We start from the raw sequence: 23,427 nt of genomic DNA, 5'->3' as shown, positions 1-23,427 counted from the left end.
GTTTTCTCAGGGTCTACTCAGGGCCACACAAAGCGTTTTGCATTTTGGCCAAAAAGTTCCCCTTTGGTCTCATCTGACCAGACCACCTTCTTCCACATATTTGCTGTGTCCCCCACATGGCTTGTGGCAAACTGCAAACGGGACTTCTTATGCTTTCTGTTAACAATGCCTTTCTTCTTGCCACTCTTCCATAAAGGCCAACTTTGTACAGTGCATGCCTAATAGTTGTCCTATGAACAGAGTCTCCCTTCTGAGCTGTAGATCTCTGCAGCGCGTCCAGTCACCATGGGCCTCTTGACTGCATTTCTGATCAGCGCTCTCCTTGTTCGGCCTGTGAGTTTAGGTGGATGGCCTTGTCTTGGTAGGTTTACAGTTGTGTATAGGTTTACAGTTGTGCCATACTCCTTCCATTTCTGAATGATCGCTTGAACAGTGCTCCGTAAAATGTTCAAGGCTTTGGAAATCTTTTTGTAGCCTAAGCCTGCTTTAAATTTCTCAATAACTTGATCCCTGACTTGTCTTGTGTGTTCTTTGGACTTCACGGTGTTGTTGCTCCCAATGTTCTCTTAGACAACCTATGAGGCCCTCACAAAGCAGCTGTATTTGTACTGACATTAGATTACACACAGGTGCACTCTATTTAGTCATTAGCACTCATCAGGCAATGTCTATAGGCAACTGACTGCACTCAGATCAAAGGGGGCCGAATAATTATGGACACACCACTTTGCAGTTATTTATTTGTAAAAAATGTTTGGAATCATGTATGATTTTCATTCCACTTTCATGTGTACACCACTTTGTGTTGGTCTTTCCTGTGGAATTCCAATAAAATTGATTCATGTTTGTGGCAGTAATATGACAAAATGTGGAAAACTTCAAGGGAGCCGAATACTTTTGCAACCCACTGTATTACGCAGAGCTGGGTATGTACAGATTTATGCTTTCAAAGCTACAGAAGTGCTTTCATGTATTTGGTAGTCAAGCTGTGACTTGTTCTAATTTCAGTTTCTGAATTTCTTCTAAAGCATGGCTTCAAAGAAAGGCCTGTCCCTCAGGCCCAACATTTCTGAATTATGTGCCTTGAACCTGTTATATTTTATCATGAATGTTTACAGAGATCCATAGCCTATTAAGAGAGCTTTAGTATGCATGACCACTCCACAAAGACCCTAGGCTCCAATAAGTAGTGGTTGGTTACGGCTTTAGCTGTACAGGCTACAGTCTAGGTCCTAAACCAGTGGTACGTGTACCCCAGGGTGTCCTTCTGATGGGTCCAGGGGGTACTTAGGCTTCATGCAGCTAATTAACTTTAACAAATCTGGAGTTCTAGAAAATTATAATTCTATATAAGCTAAAACACCAAATTAATATTTTAGCTAATTGAAAGCAATAGTAAATGCCTAAAAACTGTTTAGAAACAATAGCTGAGTACTACTGTTACATATACAGTACCTGTATCAAGCATTCCCTGAGATAATCTTTACTATATCAAGGAGTACTTGGTGAGCACAGGCATTAAAAAGGGTTACACACCAAAATAAAGTTGAGAAACACTGGTCTAGGTGCCTGGGTACCAAATAAATCTCCTACAGACCTCCCGACCATGAAAGAATACATCTGTACTGGGCATGCACAAATACAGTCAACCCATGCTCGGTAAAACTAAACCGCTTGTGCTCAGCTTTTTTCTTCCATGTACTGTATGAGTGTTCCGTTCTACTACTATACTCGCACATGCCCAGTCTGGCTGCACTCATCCACAGTAGAAGCGGGGGCACAAGAAACCTATTCTACAAACTCTTGACGATTACTTGTAGAGAAGCCCTGCACTAGAATGGGGGGCTGTAAGAGGATCCAGGAAACCTCTGAATTATTTAGCGGCTTCTAACTTTTGTCTTATTTAATTTCAGTTACGCTTTAAGTTAGCAAAAGAATGGAGAAAGATCCGCACAATGTCTCCAACAGATATATAAATTTTATTCAGGACGTATCCAGACCCACATAAAAGCACTCGACTAACATGTTTCAGACATAAAGTCCTTAATCATAGTCATCCTTACAGCCCTCTGTGTGAGGTTTAAAAAAGAGAGGATGGTGCAGTGAAAGGCGGAGTGCGGACCACCCACTGATCCGGTTTCGGGAGTTATCCGTACCAGGACATACAGGAAGCCTTGTGCGGGTAATTCCACGTTGCAGGCGACTAGTTGTCATCCTGGACACACAATCAGGGCGGTTCCGGTAGGCGAATTTATTAGGGCGCGCCGCAACTGCTCTGATGAAGCGTCTGAAGTAAATGAGTTTGCCATGGTGGAAAGGCGCCTCCTAGAAAGAGGATATCCTAAATGGATTATCGAGAAGGGCAAACAACGCGCAGCTTCCGTCCCCAGGGGTCAATTAATTAGGGCTAATGCCCTAAATCGCAGTCCCGAGGGGAGACCCACATTCGGCACCACCTATAGTTCTGAATTTCAGGACGTTAAACGTATTATTAGCAAGTATTTGCCCATTTTGGAAGGGGATGACGAGTTGCGGCCTTTTCTTCGGGATGGCGTAAGTTTTGCTAGTAGGCGTGCCCCTACATTGGGTAGTTTGTTGTCCCCTAGCCTATTTGATTCTCGTGTGCATTCCTCTACTTGGCTTAATGTCAAGGGATCATACAAATGTGCGATTCCATCGTGCAATTACTGTAGTATGCACACAAGGACTCATTTTGTAGAATCTTTAGGCAATGGTTATAAAGCCACCATGAAACATTTCATTAATTGTGGTTCTAAAAATGTAATTTACTTGGTGACCTGCCATGTCTGCTCCCTTCAATACGTTGGCTGTACGACTAGACCACTTAGAGCTAGGATCTCCGAACATTATCTGGGAGCAGGGTGGTCTACTCAGAATATTTCTAATGTGGCCAAGCATTATCGTACTATACATGGGGGGGATATGACAGGTTTCTCTTTTCAGGGTATTGAAAAGGTTTGTTTACCCAGCAGGGGTGGTGACCTACAAGCAATGATTCGGAAAAGAGAGGCATTCTGTTTTTTTTCGCCTTGGTACTAGATCACCCAGAGGACTTAACGCTAGGTGGGACCTGGCTTTGGTCACAGGTTGATGTTTCTTGGTTATATTCCCTTCCCTTCCCCTCCCCCCCCTCCCTTTTACCCCCTTTTTTACTCCCCCCCCCTTCTCTCCCCATTTATTGCCCCTCCCTGATCCATTTGTTATCTGTTATTTGCTATGTGTGACAAACTATCAATATGTATAAATTTTGTTACATTTAGCTTCTGTGTTGCTCCCCGGTTCGTTGCTCCACTGTTTTAATTTCTGTATGATTTTAAAAGTGTTTTATGGATGTGTCAGTGCTTGGTGGCGAGTGGCAAATATTGATTTACCCCTCCCTCAGTGGGTGGTCCGCACTCCGCCTTTCACTGCACCATCCTCTCTTTTTTAAACCTCACACAGAGGGCTGTAAGGATGACTATGATTAAGGACTTTATGTCTGAAACATGTTAGTCGAGTGCTTTTATGTGGGTCTGGATACGTCCTGAATAAAATTTATATATCTGTTGGAGACATTGTGCGGATCTTTCTCCATTTTTTTGCTGTCTTTGGGCTTGGCTGCCCGTGATCCAGCACTGTCCCATACGGTGCGGTGGAGCGGTACCTCCAGATTTTTGTTTCCTGTCTACGCTTTAAGTTAGCTTTACACTTAACTTTTGCCACGTGAAATGAACAGAGTGCACTGCTCTGTGAAATGGGGAAGGTGGTGGACGTGTGATCAGCCCCCTGCTGAGGGGACATTCTTTGGAGTTGCTATAGAACACAAAAGGCATTGGGCAACAGTAATTCATTCTGGTACATTGCAAGAGAGGAAGCCAGCAACATCAGAGGACACTTGTAGGCACTTTAGATTCCAAACTAAAATGATCAGGAGTTTCGGCTGAGGAAAATGTAAAGTGGTATGTAGCTTATTATTTGGAGTGCGAGCTGTAACTTTAAGAAGCCTTGGCTACCTAGCTCCTAGAATTTGTTCAACCATGTCAAAACAGCACTACAACATTTCACAAATTGCTGTTACAAAACAGAACACATCTCATAATGTCCCCAAGCCACAACATCCAAAGCAGAAAATAATATTAACACCTTGGAAAACTGTAGGAAGAATGATAAGCAGGTGGAACAGCTTAGCTAAGAACTAAAAGGTTGCAGTTAATCACAGGAAATAATAAAAAAGAAAATGCATAGATGGTGCAATCATAAGGTCAATAATTTAAAGCAACCGCTAAAGTTCTTTGATACAGCTCCTTAAACTGCATTCTGCCTGGTTGCCTGGGGGTCCTGCTATTAGATTGTTTTTGTTGTCACCAAAGATGTAGCTCTAATGTTACACGTCAGATCACAATAGGTCTGCTTGAAAAACGTTAAACAGGCTGGATCACAGTAGGTCTGCTACCAGACCATTTTCCAGGTTGGACAGCAGCTGACCAAATGACATGTAGAATGGACCCATGTTTTCCTATGGGCCTGTTTACACAATTTTTTTTTTTATCCGGGTACAGGCATGTCTGTTGTAATATTACAACAGATATTCTCGACCTGCACAATAATTAACAGAGAGTGGATGTGTTGCCATAACATAAGCTGTGGCATGCTTCCACCCTGCAGACAGTTTGAGCACCTCAAGTGGAACATTGCAGTAGGTACAGCACATCGGGTATGCAACCAACTCCAGCTGGTCTGGCCGAATTTAACAGGACTCTACGTCAAAATATTACACACCAAAAGCTTGCCTTGTCTGACTTCCCTTAATTCCGACTGAAAGTTCTACAGCTTCAGCATTAGCATGGGATGAGGTTGCACCTTTAGGCTTAAAGAGAACCCGAGGTGTGTTTAAAGAATGTTATCTGCATACAGAGGCTGGATCTGCCTATACAGCCCAGCCTCTGTTGCTATCCCAAACCCCACTAAGGTCCCCCTGCACTCTGCAATCCCTCATAAATCACAGCCGTGCTGTGAGGCTGTGTTTACATCTGTAGTGTCAGTCTCAGCTGCTCCCCCGCCTCCTGCATAGCTCCGGTCCCTGCCCCCGTCCCTTCCCTCCAATCAGCAGGGAGGGAAGGGATGCAGGCGGGGACTGGAGTTCTGCAGGAGGCGGGGAGAGCAGCAGACTGACACTATAGAGATAAACACAGCCAGCTCTGACAAGATGTTTGTCAGCAGCATGGCTGTGATTTATGAGGGATTGCAGAGTGCAGGGGGACCTTAGGAAGGTTTGGGATAGCAACAGAGGCTGGGCTGTATAGGCAGATCCAGCCTCTGTATGCAGATAAGATTCTTCAAACCCACCTCGGGTTCTCTTTAAAGGACAACTGAAGTAAGAGGAATATGGAGGCTGCCATATTTATCTCGTTTTAAGCAATGACAGTTGCCTGGCAGCCCTGCTGGTCTATTTGGTTGCAGTAATGTGTATATAACACCAGAAACAACCTTGACAGATCTGACAGTAATGTCAGAAACACCTGCTCTTCTGCATGCTTGTTCAGGGTCTATAGTATTAGAGGCGGAGGATCAGCAGGATAGCCAGGCAACTGGTATTGCTTAAAAGCAAATTAATATGGCAGCCTCCATATCAGTCTTGCTGCAGTTGTCCTTTTTAAGTGAATCTGAAGTGCTTCTGGAATAAAAATATAGATACTTACCTAAGGAAGGGGCAGGCTCTCGGTCAACTAGAGCAGTGTTCCCCAACCCTGTCCTAAAGGCCCACCAATAGTGCATGTTTTGTATAAATCCACATAGGTAGTTAATCAACTCTGCTGAGGCACTAATTACTCAACCTGTGATTGTGTGTGGTTTCCTGCAAAACATGTGGGCCTTGAGGACAGGGTTGGGAAACTCTGCTATAGAGCCTTCCCGTTCCTCTCCTGGTCCTAGCGCTGTCACCCCTGTTAGCAGTCTCTGACCGATGGGTTGGAGACTGCTCTCTTCTGTTGCCGGAGGCTTTGGAAGTCTTCGGAAACTCGAGTGCTCCCAAAGACAGACAGTTCTGTAGTGCGCATGCACACTCTCTCTCTCGCACTGCAGCCAATCCCAAATCACTACTGGTTGACTGCAATCACAGTAGCAAGTCTCTCTCACTAGCATTTCACATCTAGGTTTTGAAATTTCTGTTCACTGATTAACCCGATTCCAGCCCTCTAAAAAGCTGACACATCCAATCAAGTAAATACCTACATAGATTGCAGCACCTACAGATATACACAATTCTGGAACCAAAGTCACTATTTGATTTAGAAAAGTAGACCAGTAACAGACTGCTGCATCTTTTTTAGAGATAGGACAGCATCAAAGTGATACCATTTGTAAACTAAACACAGCAGCCAAAGAAATTAAGAGTTTAGTTTTGACAGCACAATACAGCTTTCTACTGCTCCATTTTTTAAATTTAACACCAGTATATCCCTTACAGGTGCAAAGCTGGCCACACAACAGATCCTGAGCACTGGCCGTTCCCATTTGCAGTCAACACTTTGTCACCAAACTACGGATCAGAGTAAAGCTACTCATGCACCAAACTGCAGCCTCAATTCTGAAAACTCTTCTGTAAAAATATGGTATGCACTCATTGTACTTGCTGCCAGGATTCTGGAAAGACCACAAAGACCTGGGCCTTCGGCACCTAGAGCCCAAGAGGGTGGCTGGACATACAAAATGGACGGGGAAGACAAGGATAGGAGCAACAAATGAGAGTGGTGGTGCTGCCCAAGAGAGCTGTGCATGATAGAGAATTGAGAGTTGTACATGGATGGTACACATAGAATTGGAAGGCTGCATATGGCATTGAGGGGGGGGGGGCATAGCTCAAGAAAGTTGGCATAGGGGTGGTAAAAGTATAAATCCGGCCTTGCATGCTGGTATGCATAAATTATACAGCGTAATACAGAATTAAACTCTTCCTTTACCATTCGATAAGCTAGCCCATTGATCCAAGATTTTCCAGACATTACCAAGCACAATCCTGATTACTTTTTCCCTCCTATTAGATATAAACCACAACGAAAAGAAGACACGGCACTAGTGCCGTGTCTTCTTTTCGTTGTGGTCTAATTGTTTGCATGGGTGGTGTACCTGCATGACACTGAGCACCGGCTGGCCGACTTATTGTTGGTTTATACCCAAGGTGAGGAGTTTTTTCTGCATGTATTAGATATAAACAATAGATTCCCAGCATTTTCTATCAAAGCAATCTGTCCGCCATGATTTTTGGTCCATGGTCAAGTGTTGTCCGAAGCCCATCTACACTTGTCTAAGCATGTATAGCAACACCTCATTTTATAACCAGCTCTTGTGTTCTCTAGCCACAGAGCTTGGCTTTCACTCCATCAGCAGATACTAAACTGTATATAGTCTTCATAAAAGGCAAATGTAAGTTTTGTATCGCTGACCAGCAAATCTGCACAAAATCAGATCATGGATTTTTAGTGGCCATTGCATGAAGGAAGTCTTATACCTACAGAAACTGAAAGAAGGTAGGAGGCGCCCAAGGGTGTAAAAAACAAGTGGAGTATGATGCAAAAAGAAAGGTAAGGTAGTCTTACCTTCAATAAGTACTTCCAAGAATGCAATATTCAAAAGTAATTCAAATTGATTATGTACATAAGACAACGCATTTCACTGTGAAAACCGCTTCATCAGGTCCAATAAATAGTGCCCTAAAAATAGATTCAAACAGGGCTGATAACATAAATGAGCGATATACTGTACATATACAATATATGATCTTTTTACCCCACCGATCATATATCTAATGTTTATTATTGCAAATTTATCTTTTGAGTGACTTGACTTTATATGTATATCGCTCATTTTTTATCAGTCCTGAGCATTGCTGTTTGAATCTCTTTTTAAGGCACCTTTTATTGGACCCGATGAAGTGGTTTTCACTGTGAAAAACATTGTCTTACGTGCATAAAAAATTACTTTTCAACATTGCATTCTCGGAAGTACGTATTAAAGGTAAGACTACCTTACCATTGTTTTTGCATCATACTTCACTTATTTTATTTTTTACACCTTTGGGTGCCTCCTACCTTCTTTCAGACTTCACTAGTGACCTCCTGAGGGTCAAACTTCACGGCCTCACCTATAGTGAGACTGTCACCCGTTTCTAGGAGCAGGGACCATAAAGGCTAAGTGGGGAAGGTACTTCCCACATGCGTTTATGAGTGGTTGCTTTATCGGCAACCCAGCCTTGTGAGTATAAAAGCATACAGTTCTTTCTACCATCCCAATACCATACATTATTATGCTAGATTGGGCTCCTGATGCCCCTAAATTGTTTTCTCAACCAAATCCATCCCTACAAAAACTGGTTTCCAACTACTATCCTTCCAATGCTAGTAAGAAAGCCCATATTGGAAATCAGTTGTTATGGGGAGGCACTGTAGCAGTATAACATTTGTCTAGGGGTGTGTAAGTAGTCTAACAATGGCCAGCACACTCATTGATACAACTATGATACAGACTATACTTCATACTAGATCTACCAATTCTGTATTTTGGACCAACATTTATATTTTGTTTATATCATTGTCCGTATTATTATGTAACCCATATTTGTTTCTTACTCTGTTCAGTCCCACGGAATATGCTGGCACTTTATAAATCAATAAGAATAATAATACTGTAACCAAAGAAAAGTCTTAGGTTTCAAGAGTTTGCAAAACTCCTTTGATATATGCTGTATCACTCCTTAACCAGCCGGGCGGTATGGACGAGCTCAGCTCGTCCATTACCGCCGGAGGCTGCCGCTCAGGCCCTGCTAGTGGGCCGGAGCGCCCTCTAGTGGGCTTTCATGCAGCCAACTTTTAGTTGGCTGCATGAAATAGTTTTTTTTTATTAAAAAAAAACCCTCCCGCAGCCGCCCTGGCGATCTTAATAGAACGCCAGGGTGGTTAACCCTTTAGCAGCCAATTTATTTAGAGGCTTGCAAGAGCTCCAGGCCATTTTATTTTAGCAAATTTTTTTTAATTTCATATCTGTTACATTTCCCTGCTTTAGTGCTGCTGCAATGTGTATTTACAGCAACTTGTCACTAGGGGCAGTGTGAGACAATAACAGAGGACTTCTGCTTTCAGTTTCTATATTTTCTGCTAGTAGAAAGAGATCAAAGTATTATAAGAATTTGAATTTACAGCACAACAAGTTCTGCCGAATGAAGTCAAAACTAGTGTACTTATCTCAAATGAGATAACTCTATTGAAGTTGCTAATGGGTTGACTACACAAAATGACTTTTTGTGGCTACAGTATAAGGAATTATGCTGTGCCCTAGTAGCACCGTTGGGTTTGGCCATTCTTGGACTTTGTGGATAGTTATGGCACCATCCACCTTTGACCTGTGTGGCTTCATCAACATTAAGTAGTGAGGCAACTATTCAGAAATCTGAAAGCATCCACGCAAGATTAGCTATAAAGGTTTAAATTTCAATGAAAAACAAACAATTTAAACTACTGAGCAATTTGAGTCTCCACGCACCAGAGTTAGAACAGGAGGACGGCCACGTGATAATGTCACCAGTGACACAAAATTTACTCGTGACATTACCACAGCTACTAGAAGCTCTACTGCATATAGGTGTAGACAGGAGAGAAGGGCTAAGGGAAGGGGCTAGGGTGGGGAAAAGGCTGTTAGAGAGCTGGGTGGGGGTAAAAGCCAGGATGTACAATTGGATCGGATTGCAGGCAGGTGATGATGCAATGTGATGGCATCAGTGATGGCATAAAACAGGCAAATAGGCTTCTTACCGTCTGTATCGGTGTCCTGTTGCCATGATGGAAATGGGGGCAGCGGACGACCGGGTGAGCGGGCTAGCAGTCGAGTAAGGACATGGATGGGAGAAACTGTGAGCTCCCAGTTGGTGATACCAAAGTCTCGTAGGTGGGCACGGGCATGACTGGAGAGGCCAGCACGAGTGTCGAAACCAGCACCACAGAACTCACACCGCATCAGGCTGAAGGTACTGGGGTCAAAGTTCGCCACTGCAGAAGGGGAGAGGAAATCACCTTGTGTCCTGTACAAAGATGCTCACCCGGCCTCCTCTAAACAGCACTTCAGCTAGTCCCTGTGCTCCCTGACAAGTTACACATGCAGGCTTATTCTAAAAGCTGTGTGAAGAGAACAATGCAAACCCTACTGCAAACATTTAGAATATATACTGTAGTGGACTTCAATTGAGTGAAAGCTGATTGGTTACCATTATATTCTGATCCTTGTACTGTTTCTGAATAAGCCCGCTGGCCCATCCTGTAATAAAGCCTAGTTTACCTTTCTACTCTTATAATGGGCTCACATCACTTAGCCAAATCCCACCCTTCTTTCTTAAAGGGTACCAGAGATGAAGGGATACAAGAAATTTATACATACCTGGCACTTCCTCCAGCCCCCTTCAGGCTGATCAGTCCCACGCCATCCTCTTCAGCCTCCTAGATCCTCCGCTATGGCTCCCGGTAATTTGGCCAGTCGGCGCAGGCACGGTCCGTCCGCACGCGCTCTACGCCCGGATTACCGAGAGCCGTAGTGAAGGATCCAGGAAGCTGAAGAGGACGGCGAGAGACCGATCAGCCTGAAGGGGCTGGAGGAAGCCCCAGGTATGTATACATTTCTTGTATCCCTTAATCTCAGGTTCACTTTAACATGATCATACATCGGAAAATAATCTAACTAATCTGCAGAAATATGACAATCAGTACAAATGTCTAATGTAAACAATTTTCACATCCATTTAAATTGCTTGTATATCTTAAAAATAAAAGACTAAAGCAAAGTACAAGCTGTACATTTTTCAGATTTATGTTGCCAAGAACTGACTACTTTGTGTTGTCACAACCTAGAAGTCCAGATTGGGCTCTGCATGTGCAGATTTTACAGTTCTGCTCGTATGAGGCAAAAATGAGTGAGTCACAAATGCCTCCTTAACAAAACAATTGCAAGTTTTAATCTTAAAGGGTACCTGAGGTGACATGTAACATGATGAGATAAACATGTGCATGTACAGTTCCAAGTATACATATAACTATGTTGTGTTCCTTTTTTTTTTTCTGCCTGAAAAAGTTTAACATTAGGTATGCAAGTGACAGTGTCTCTTCAGTTACCCACACTGATAAGGATTTACAGCTATAATACTCTTTCCAGGTAGAGAACAGCTTCTGATCAGTTAACATTAAACCATTTTTTTAAGAAATTTAAAAATAAACTGTGGGATTCTAAAATGTAGTTTTCAGGATTATGAGTATCAATACAATTGTTTATCTCATCAGTTTATTTTTATCTCTGGTTTCCTTTAAAATTTTAACTAGATTCTGTGTCCTACTGCTAGTATTTTTAAGCTTGTGACATCTACGATTGGCCACAAACTATACAATCATGTTCAATGTTACTACTTCCAAGTAGTATGAGAGTTTAACAAAAAAAAATCCTACTCTCAGTCTTTTGGCCCGATCCTTATACTTCAATGATGTGGTATGATTGTGCAAGATTGTATAGTGTATGGGCAAACTAAACCTGCTAAATGAAGTTCGTACTTAACTTCGCATTGGATGATTTTTTAACATATAAAAAAAGATGTTCTACTGAAGATAACCCTCATGTCGATCTTGTAGGACATGTTTAGACATCCAATGCATCATTCTTTGTGTAGATAAATGCTCTTCTTGTCCCTCGGTTTCTCTGTTCTGTCACTGCACTTAAAGGAAACCTGAGACGGGGATATTGGGGGGGAGGGGTTGGAGAGAAAAAAAATTATACATATTTGGGGCTTTCTCCAGTCCCCTCCTGGTTGAACGCTCCCTTGCTATCTTCCTGCACCGCCCAGATCGTCTGCAATTCGCCCTGGAAAGTCCTCCAGGCTGGGTAGTACTGCGGATGCGCGGTCTAGCTGCACGCGCCCCCATCGTGCTCCCGTCACTGGGAGCATTCTGAACCTGCGCAGCAGAACGCTCCTGGCACTGGAAGCACAACAGAGGACTGCCCCGTGCCAACTGGCCCCAACTGATGGACTTTCCTGAGCCAATTGCGGAGAATCCATACGGTGCAGGATGACAGTAAGGGAGCCATCCGCCTGGACGGGGCTGAAGAAAGCCCCAGTATGTATAATTTTTTTCTCTCCCCCCGTCTCAGGTATACTTTAAAGAGACACTGAAGGGAAAAAAAATCTATGATATAATGAATTGGTTGTGTACTATGAATAATTACTAGAAGATTAGCAGCAAAGAAAATATTCTCATATTTTTATTTTCAGGTATATAGTGTTTTTTCTAACATTGCATCATTCTCTAATATGTGCAGATTACACAACACTCAGCATTCAAAATGATTCTTTCAGAGCAGTCTGTGAACTAATGACCTCTCCTCTGGCAGAGGAAAAGTAAACAGTTCACTTACAGTTGAGATACTAAAAGTCAGATAACAGCCCTCTCCACGACTTTGAAAGTCGTAGAGCTTAATGGCTTTTTTGCATAGAGATAACAACTGGAGTTTCTTAAATCTTCCTGTACTGGAAACAATTAGACTGATGTATCTGATCTTAATGGTTTATTTCTTAGCTGTACTACACATACAAATCATAATATCATAATTTTTTTTTCGCTTCAGTGTCTCTTAAATACACAAAGTCTTATCTGTAGAACAATCATGCCTACTCTACTAGATATCCCACCTCCCTTCCTAACAATCATTACCTAACATTATTCATACATTAGTTTGTTATTCTAAGCAATATTAAATGCATATAGGTACAGGTGGTCCCCTACTTACAACCAGGTCCTGTTCCGGGTGGCTGTTTGTGGGCTGAATTCTTTTGTAAGTTGATTCCTGTTTTAGACATGGTGAAACGTGGATAAATGATTTACTTTCGGACAAATCTGGATTTGGACATATAGTATAAACTATGTGTTTTGTTATTTCCAATGTGCTTATATTTTGTTTAAAACTACTTACAACAGTTTATATAGTACTGTAACAAGTAACAACAAAAATATGTAATAAAAAAACACAGTACAGTATATTTTGTACACGAACACAACTTTGTATGTATGAAACATTGTCACTCGAGTCGTTTGTAAGTAGGGGACTGTCTGTATATAAATGCAGTTCTAAAAGATAAATAGACACTCATTACACCATTAAGAGAACAACTCTGATTAGTACTAGAACTACAGAGCAAATTCTGAAAAAAAATAAACAGTATTAGGCAATGCTAAATGTCATTTTGCCTTCTTAAAGAGAACCCGAGGTGGGTTCTAAGAATCCTAATAGCACACAGAGGCTGGGTCTGCATATACCGCCCAGCCTCTGTTGCTATACAGCGTCCCCCCTCCCCCGCACTCTGCTGTCCCCAAAAATCAAACGCCGTGCTAGCGACACACAGCATGTAGATAGCTGGCTATTTATCTCTGGATGTGTCAGTCTCGCCGCTCCCCACCGGTGTCCCTTCCCTCTAATCAGCATGGAGGGAAGGGACGCAGGCGAGGAGTGGCGACATAGAGGAGGCGGGGGAGCGGCGAGACTGACACATCAAGAGGTAAACAGCCGGCTAGCGATGTCACTATCACGGCGTTTGACTTATGGGGACAGCAGCACGCGGGGGGGGGGATGAGCCTGTGGGCGACACTGTATAGCAACAGAGGCTGGGCATTATATTCAGACCCAGCCTCTGTGTGCTATTAGGATTCTTAGAACCCACATTGGGTTCTCTTTAAAACAAAAAGATGTGGTTTCCCACGCTTCATCACTCACATGATTTGGGTATTTGGGAGTGGTGCATCATGGGAAACCACAGTTGCTGTCTCAAAGTACCCCTGACCCCGACCTGATATTTTAATATAGTTTTGTTACTGGTACTGTGCGACTAGCGCACAGCACCATCCTCCCACCTCCAGCGCCTCGTTCTGCCATCAAATATGGGCAGGGAAGAAGTGGCAGCTCTTCCTCCCCTCTGCGCATCCATAATTCAGCCCCCTCCACTCACCGCTACAGTTCCCCTTATGATCCACTGCACACAGTGGGCTCCAGAGCCGCACTGTGTGCGGGCTTACCACAAGTCCGCACACTGCGTGCAGTGAATCATGAGGGGAACTAAAGCTGCAAGTGGTGGGGGCTGAATTATGGATGCGCAGAGGGGAGGAAGAGCTGCCACTTCCTCCCCACCCATATTCAACATTCTGCTCAGTTGAAGATTACGACTTGAGCAGAACGGGGCCACAGGGGGGCGCTGGAGGGGGGACGGTGCTGTGTGCTAGATGCAGCACTAGTAATTAAACAGTATTAAAAGTATGGTGGGGGAAGGGAACCAGGTAAGGGGTACTTTAACTACTTGACGACCAGGGGATTTATGGCTGATATGTGCTACGTGGGCTCCCCAGCCCGCAGCACAGATCAGGATAGAGCCAGGGCGATCAGACTTACCCCCTTTTTCCCCACTAGGGGGATATCCTGCTGGGGGGGTCTGATCGCCGCCGGCTTGCTGCGCTGGCTCTTCAAAGCCCCCCTCCGCAGCGTTCTCTGCGCTCCGTACCTCTCCCTCCCTCTCCCTCCCCCTGTGAGCTGCGCAGGACGGATATCCGTCCTGCGCATTGAAGGATAGGCTTCAGCCTATCATAGGCCGGCGATCCCCGGCCAATCAGAGGCCGGGGATCGCCGATCTGCCTTACGGCGCTGCTGCGCAGCAGCGCCGTATGATGTAAACAGCGGGGATTTCTTCCCCGCGTGTTTACATTTTGCCGGCGAGCCGCGATCGGCGGCTCTCCGGCTGTTCACGGAGACACCCTCCGTGAACAGACATGGAAAGGCCGCTCGAACGAGCGGCCGTTTCCATGGAAACCCGCAGACGACCAGTTTACGCCAATCGGCGTTAGCTGGTCGTCAAGAGGTTAAAGGACAACTGAAGTGAGAATATGGAAGCTGACATATTTATTTCCTTTTAAACAATACTAGTTGCCTGGCAGCCTTGTTGATCTCCTTGGCTGCAGTAGTGTCTGAATCACACCAGAAGTATGCAGCTAATCCTGTCAGGTCTGACAATGTCAAAAACACCTGATCTGCTCCATGTTTATTCAGGGTCTATGGCTAATGACTAAAAGTATTAGAGGCAGAGGATCAGCAGGACAGCCAGGCAACTTGTATTTCTTAAAAGGAAAAATATGGCAGCCTCCATATCCATTTTGCTTCAGTTGTCCTTTAAAACTGCTCACCTCTGTGCTGAACGCAGGTAACACATGCAACAGAAATCAGCACTCTTAAGGTGGCCACTAACGGACCAATTTCTAGCGAAAAATCGGTCGAGCGATCAGAAATTTTGATCAGATTGGTTGTAAATAATCTCCATTGGTGTACACAATCGATTATGAACGAGTGAAAAAAAATGTTGCTCGAATGAATTTTCATTGAACCAAAATTTGAATTTTCTTGTTGGTTGTAATAGATAGGAAGTAAAGATTGGTTCGTTGATGGTGTAGTGAACGATGTATTACGAGATTTCACTTCCGATCAGAATTTCTGATTGCACAAACGATTTTTCACTAGAAATTGGACCGTTAGTGGCTACCTTTATATGCCCTCATGGACAAAAGTTAAAACAAAATGACATATTTGTGTTGCCATTCATGTATGACAACCTATGCTTATCACAGAAGTTCAATTCACTTTTTCTCCTAAGACCTAATTTTTCATCTTCTGTTTAAAGGAACTCGGAGCACCTCTCAAGGGCAAGCCTTTAATCCAGACGACTTCCAACAAAGTTTTGCTATGTCCCCTCTGGAGGATGGCCATGCGTGTCACTTCCTCTTCCTGCTTCATTCAGAGATGCACTTCTCTAACAGAAGAGACAGGGGTGACCCGGAAGTTATAACATAGCCAAGATGGCAGCCGCAATATTTAAATTGAAATCGAATGAAAACAATTTGGTGTAGAATAGCGATTTAGGCATCAAATGAAAGAGGAGCGCACAAGCTACAGAAAGGTGTGTATCTTTAAGTACTTTGCAGTACTGGTCGGAGTCTTGAAGGCATGCCCATGAGAGGTGCTCGGAGTCCCTTTAAAATAACTTTTCAGTACTCGGCAAATGAAAAAAGTAGGTGATAAATTGCTATCAAAATTATTCTATTATCTTACTTCCTGGTGGCTTAAAATGCATTTTATTGATTAGGTGTGAAAATATCTCCAAGGAAAAAACTTGAATAAGGATCCAGGTTTCCATCATATGTATTTAATCATAGGTAAAAAAAAAAACCCAGCATATTATCCCAGACTGCTAAATTTCATAATAGCAGATTGTGTTCAGATTATTTACTGACAAAAGACCATGACTCATATGCAATTAACGGCTTCTCCTCTGATATAATTTATCTTTAGGACCCGTTTCCACTATCGCGAATCCGCATGCGGGCAACGCATGCGGATTCGCACAGTCAGTACAAGTGGATGGGACTGTGTCCACTTGTGCGTTTCCCCGCACGTTTTTCTGTGCAGAAAAAATCTGCAGGGTAGGGGCCTCAGAATTCGCCTGCGTGTGGAATGCAGGCGAATCGCACGCAATGTATTTAATAGGGAAATCGCATGCGTTTTCCCCATGCGTTTTTTGCCGCGATTTCGCATAGGTACCCATGTTAATTCACACAGGCAGTGACATGGTTAAAATCGCATACAGCCTTACCTATGCGAAATCGCGGCAAAAAACGCATGCGGAATCGCACCCGCATGCGATTTGCCTGCGGTGATTCGCCGGCGATTTCGTAACGCTATAGTGGAAACGGGCCCTTAAGGGACTCCGAGCAGTGCAGAAACTATGGAAAGATGCATATCATTTTAAAGCTCTCTTTCTCCTCTTTCCAATGATATATAAATCACCGCCATACGCCTTTTAGTTTTCGCTATTTTCGCGATTGAAATTGCCGCGGCCACGATTTCAATCGCGAAAATAGAGAAAGAGAGCTTTAAAATGATGTCCATCTTTCCATAGTTACTTGTATTACACAGGGCGACACTTTCCCCAGTGTCAGCAGCTCCATTCAGCAGAAAAAGTCGGCCTGTGTAATACAATGTAACTATGGAAAGATGGATATCATTTTAAAAAGCTCTCTATCTCCTCTTTCTGGCGACACCTAAACCGCGGCCCTACGCCTTTTAGTTTTCTTTATTTTCGCGATTGAAATCACGGCCGCGGCAATTTCAATTGCAAAAATAGTGAAAACTAAAAGGCGTAGGGCAGCGGTTTATATATCATTGGAAAGAGGAGAAAGAGAGCTTTAAAATGATATGCATCTTTCGATAGTTTCTGCACTGCTCGGAGTCCCTTTAATAAAAAAAAAAACCTTTTCAGCACTTTGCAATTGGAAAAGTACCAACAAATAGGTGAAAAATAACGTCAAAATTATTTTGAGTATTTTTTTCTTTTTTGCTTGCTGGTGGTTTAAAAGACATTTTATTGACAAGTTGTGAAAATATCACCTAGATGAAAACTTGCATATTTGCCTAGGTGTTACCCGATTAAATTTATAGCCCTTATTCAATTTACTTTTTCTCTTGCCGTATCTCCTAGGAAATAATTTTTTCTCTTCTCTCCAAAATAACTTTTCAGCACTAAAAAGGTAGGTGGAAAGGTACTGTCAAAATTATTACTATGTTCTTGGCAGCTGGTGGCTTTAAAGGCTTTAGAAGAAAAAGTGAATTGAATGAAGGGCCCAGAGACCATATGCAATTAACTTTTTCTCCTAAGTTTTCCCTAGGAGATATTTTCACACCTTGTCAATAAAATATCTTTTAAAACCACCAGCAAGCAAGAAAATACTCGAAATAATTTCTGTAGTACCCTTTCTCCTCCTTTTTGGTACTTTTTCAAGTGCTAAAAAAAAGTATTTATTTATATACAAACTTAATTGCACATGGTCCTATACATTTTAGTCAATCAGCATGTTTTTTTCTCCCTTCTTCTATGGTATGAGATGTATTGACCTGCTGACGTGTGACTTTAGTTACTGTGAAAGTACAAATCCCAATCTGAACTGCTAGCTGTTGACTTGAAAGTGATAGTAGCTCCAAACTAGTGACGTGACACAGTGTAATGTTTTATATGTAGACAATAGAGTTCAGAGGTTTTCCTGAAACCATGAAACTATTCATAGCTCAATCAATCAAGCACAGGTGAAACTCGAAAAATAAGAATATCTTACTAAAGTCCATTTATTTCAGCAATTCAACTTAAAAAGTGAAATATATGAGATAGGAACCCATTGCAGGCTTTTTGGATTAATTAACTGATTAGTGTCTGACACTTTGAGCCTAGAATATTGAACATTTCACAACATTCTAAAGGTCTGAGATTTTAAATTTTGGGGTTCTCATAAGCTGTAAGCCATAATCTTTAGAATGATAACAATGGCTTGAAATATCTCGCTTTGCATGTAATGGCTCTTTTTCATATATTCGTTTCACATTTTAAGTTGAATTACTAATAAATGGACTTTTGCACACTTTTTCAAGTTTCACCTGTATTTTTGGTTTGACATCTACTGAGGCTGATTGAATTATGTAACATAACAGTAATACAACCTAAATATTTATAACTAACTATAAATGTCAAAACCTGAATAGTGAACTGATCAGCATGTTAGATCTATATCAATAAATACAATGGGCTTGATTCACAAAAAAGAGTGTTAACTGGTAGCACGGCCGTTTTTGCGCGAATTTTCGCATTGCGCGCGATAACGTTTTCGCTCGCAAACGTGAATTTTCCTGCGAAATCGATAGTTTTGGCGCGAAAATTCGAGTTTGCGCGCAAAACCGCTATCGATTCGCGCGAAAACTGCCGTGCTAACAGTTAGCACTCTTTTGTGAATCAAGCCCAATGAGTCAATAAACACAAACACAGTAAAAAAAAAAAACTTTAACCCATATCAAATCATACTACACAAAGTGCTGCATGTAATACACATTCTGTATTCATGGTAACTTGAAAAAGACCCATTTTAAAGTCTGACCATTTTTCAAACACTATGTACAGTACTGCCCATAATTATTCATACTCCTGGCAAATTTTGACTTAAAGTTACTTTAATTCAACCAGCAAGTTTTTTTTTTTTTTTATAGGGAATGATATAGGTGTCTCCCAAAAGATCAGACAATGTACAAGATGCATTATTGTAGGGGTGGGGGGGGGGAGGGGGGAATCGCAGCTTTTATTTACATATGAGCAAAAAGTGTCCAGTCCAAAATTATTCATACCCTTCTCAATAATCAATAAAAAAGCCTTTATTGGCTATCACAGCAATCAAGCACTTCCTATAATTGTAGACCAGCTTTTTGTATGTCTCCACGGGTATTTTTGCCCATTATCTTTAGCAATGAGCTCCAAATCCTTCAGGTTGGAGGGTCTTCTTGCCATCACACTGATCTTTAGCTCCCTCTACACATTCTCAATTGGATTGAAGTCAGGACTCTGGCAGGTCCACTTCGAAATGTTCATGTTGTTGTCTGCTAACCATTTCGTCACCACTTTTGCTGTGTGTTTTGGGTCATTGTCATGCTGAAATGTCCACTAGTGGCCAAGGCCAAGTTTCTCTGCAGACTGCCTGATGTTGTTGAGAATCCTCATGTATTGCTCTTTTTTCATGTTGCCATTTACTGTGATTAGGTTCCCTGGTCCATTGGCTGAAAAATACCCCCAAAGCATTAGGTTCCCACCACCATGTTTGACAGTGGGGGTTGTGTTTTTTGGGTTGAAGGCTTCTCCTTTTTTATGCCAAATGAAGGAAACATCATTGTGACCAAACAATTTGTTTCATCTGACCATAACACAGAAGACCAGAAGTCTTCTTCTTTGTCCGGATGAGCATTTGCAAAGACCAAGCAAGATTTTGTGTGCCTTATCTGGAGAAGTGACGTCCTCCTTGGTCTGCATCCGTGGAACACAGCAGTGTGCAGTGTCCGTTGGATTGTCTGCCTTTAGACACTGCCACCAGCAGAGCCCGGATTCACCAGGATGGTCTTGGTGGTGATCCTTGGATTCTTTTTCACCTCACTATCCTCCTGCCTAGTACAGGTGTCACTTTTGGCGTCCGACCATTCCTCAGACTTTCCACCATGTTGTATTTTTTAATAAAACTTTGCACTGTAGCCACTGGTAATTGAAAACATTTAGAAATGGCCTTATAGCCCTTTCCTGACTTGTGAGCACAAATCCTCACTGAGCTCCTTTGTCTTTGCCATGACTGTCCCACAAACCAACTGCAGAGAGCTGCCGTTTTTTATCTTTTGAGTTGATTTAAACAGCCGTTCCCAATTAATCAAGGTATTTAGTATGCATTAGAACAGCTTGGACTATTTGGAATGGTATAGAACAGTGATGGCTAACCTTGGCACTCCAGCTGTGACAAGACTACAAATCCCATCATGCCTCTGCCTCCCTGAGTTATGCTTAGAGCTGTCAAAGAATTGCAATGCCTCATGGGACTTGTAGTTCCACTACAGCTGGAGTGCCAAGGTTAGCCATCACTGGTATAAAACTTTGGATTTTCCCACAAGCAGACAATTTGTGAATGGTATAAATAATTTTGGACTGGACGCTTTTTGCTCAAATGTAAATAAAAGCTCAGAATGTTTTCCCCCACAATAATGCCTCTTGTACACTGTCATATCTTTTGGGAGACACCTATGTTATTTCCCATCAAAAAAAATTACTTGTTTTTTGAATAAAAGTAACTTAGTAACTTTAAGTCAAAATTTGCTAGGGGTATGGATAATTATCGGCAGCACTGTATATGTAAATTATAGCTACAATGAATAGAATTAGTGAACCTGTGTCTAATTGTTTAGGATGGAGAGAAAGTCATAAATCAACCTGCCTCTTCCTCATTTACTAATACTAGGTACACACAATACAATTTGCTGCCAGGTCGACTATTTCCAACAGGTCCGATCTGATTTTCAATTGATTTTCCATTCACTTCTATGGAACATCGATCGGAAATCAGATTGGACCTGTTGGAAATATTCGATCTGGCAGTAAATCTGCCAGCAAATTGTATTGTGTGTACCTAGCAATAGTTGATATCAGTGAACTCTCATTAGATCAGCAGCAACTAATCCAGTTACCGATATCACATGACCATTCATAGCAACAGTAGGCCAATGGGAATAGCCGATTGAGACAGGAAATGGTGGGCACAATTTAGGCCCCGAATCTTACTCCATAGACAGTTGGACACAGATTCACTTTATAGAAAACCGGAAATATAGAAGCAGCATCACCAATTCCCTTTTTGAAAATTCTCGAATGGATGGCATACTGACTAATGTTAGGGGACTATCCTGTGAGAGCTGTGACATCACAGAAAGTCAGCCAGAACAATTTTTTTTTATTGCGTTTCGAAATGGCCAGCTAGAAGTCTATCACTATGCATACAGCAAGCACCAATGGCCCAGTGCTAGTTTCTGTGCTAAATGGAGCCTAAAGTGAAATCAATGTGGGCAGTTTAGCTTATCTGGGGCTTCCTCCAGCCCCTTGCAGTCTTTCTGGTCCCTCACAGTTATTCCATACTTCTCCCTTCAGCTGCTGTGCTATTCCAAAAGCTGAATGCCCAGCATCGGGCTGTGCACTTCCTGATCGTGCTCCCTTAAATGTAAGCGTACTGGACCTGCGCAGTTCATAAAAATTGCAACTGCAGGGCCGTGCATGTGCAGTAGCCCATGATTGGTCCAGTCAGTCAGCTTCTGGAGGGGTACAGTGGCTGAAGGGAGAAGAGCAGAATGACGGCGAGGGACCAGGAAGACTGCACGGGGCCCCGCGTAAGTTAAACTGCCCACATTTATTTCACTTTAGGTACCCTTTAAGCGTTGTACACACAATAGACAGTTCTCAGTCATGGCTGCCAGAATTTACCATGTGTAAAGAGACCCCAACACACCTCAATGAGTCAGTGGTCGATCCACCTTGCAGATCGACTTGGGCAAGGACATAGTTCTCCTCACCTTGCCTGCTCCGTTGCACATTGCTGCAAAAGAACGCGCCACTAGCTTAAAAGCTTGCTGTCACCCAAGCTATCAAGTTACGATCCCTGCTGGGCAGCAGTTCTCATGTGTGTCTGGAGCTTTAGGGCTCACCTGAGGTAGAGCAATGTGACTGTTGGATAGAAATACTTTATGCAGGTAATGTATGCAATCTTGGAGTAGGAGGGGCTGATAATGATGTGGTTTCTGGGCAGATCCTTCTCACTGCTGGAGTTGCCTACATCTTCTGGTCTACAGGAGAGACTATGGTGGACCTGAAATGCAGTTGCAGTGCCTGTTTGTGCTGCCCTAGAGCTGTCTTACTCACCGAGTAACACGCATGCTCAGTGGAAAGTTTGAAATGATTACCCAAAAATATCCCTGCAGCCACGTCTCCTATACTCCCCAAATGATGGGTATGGAGAGACCCCCCAAACTACGACTGTGCCAAACTGCAGCCCCTAAACGCTGCTGGTTCCTGAGATAGAGTATGCAAACATATCTTGTGAACCAGTGAGACGGGGGCGGCAATTTGGTACATAGGTAGTTCGGGGGGGCTCCACTCCATACCCACAAAATTAGGGGACTGTAGTAAGTGTGGCTCCGGAGATATCGCCCATAGCTTAACAACATAGGAAATCTGGCAGCACGGGATTGTACTGCCCATGCCGGGCAGTGTAAATTTTAGGGCAGCACGATCAGACACAGCACTGGCTTAGCTACATAGGGGAGTCAAAAACAGGACCTAAAAAGTGTATTGGTCGACAGCATTTATATTCTCATTTTCATAAATCAGTTAGTTTCTTGATCATCAATATTTAGGCTACAGTTCATATGTATACCTAAAAGTTAATTGAGGAAAAAAAAAAAAAAAGCAATGCAAGTGTGCCAATTTTCTTATTAGCATGGACAGATTTACTGCCATTCCGGTGACAGTGTGCACAAGGCCAATTCCTCCAAAACTGCAGTTATCTTTTACATGGAAATGAAGATGGCTGCTTCCATATTAAACTCAGTTCAGGTGTTCTTTAGGTTACATAATACAATTTTCACACTCAAAACAGTCATTTATGACAGGGATGTCCAACTCCAGTCCTATGGGGCTGAGGTCCCCTCACCTTTTTGGCACAGCTAAAATCAATTGATGGGATTGAATCAGGAAAGGTGTGGTTCATAAAGTAGAAAACATTTCTCCATTTCTCTGTCCATCCTAGCATGACACGGCCCTCCATGACTGGGTTTGGACATACCCGATTTATGAACTGAAGTACGGCCTACATCAGATAGGTCATTGGTTTCTCAAACCTGTCCTTGTGATCCCTAATGGTGCATGTTTTGCGTGTAACCTCACCTATGTGGCAATTAGTATCTCAGCTAGGTGGATTCCAT

The 23,427-nt window shown here is 42.8% G+C and overlaps 1 protein-coding gene across 7 annotated transcripts in view; it reads right to left on the bottom strand.

Annotated features, from left to right (window-relative positions):
• Positions 1-23,427, bottom strand: part of WIZ (WIZ zinc finger) — a 130,128-nt gene that overhangs the window by 55,963 nt on the left and 50,738 nt on the right. For 4 of the 7 annotated variants that reach the window (XM_068274560.1, XM_068274556.1, XM_068274562.1 and 1 more), the window contains 2 exons: positions 12,811-12,867; positions 9,804-10,037 (listed from right to left, as the gene is read on the bottom strand). The exons of 1 other annotated variant lie outside the window; for it this stretch is intronic. In XM_068274560.1, coding sequence (XP_068130661.1) covers positions 9,804-10,037; positions 12,811-12,867 — 291 coding nt within the window. The remainder of the gene's footprint in view (positions 1-9,803; positions 10,038-12,810; positions 12,868-23,427) is intronic. 2 more of the 7 variants (XM_068274559.1, XM_068274557.1) reach the window with 2 other exon arrangements.

Source organism: Hyperolius riggenbachi, chromosome 3 (assembly GCF_040937935.1).
Source record: "Hyperolius riggenbachi isolate aHypRig1 chromosome 3, aHypRig1.pri, whole genome shotgun sequence".
Taxonomy (NCBI): Eukaryota; Metazoa; Chordata; class Amphibia; order Anura; family Hyperoliidae; genus Hyperolius; species Hyperolius riggenbachi.
Note: the sequence above shows the minus strand (reverse complement) of the source record. Positions and strands in the feature narration are given on the sequence as shown.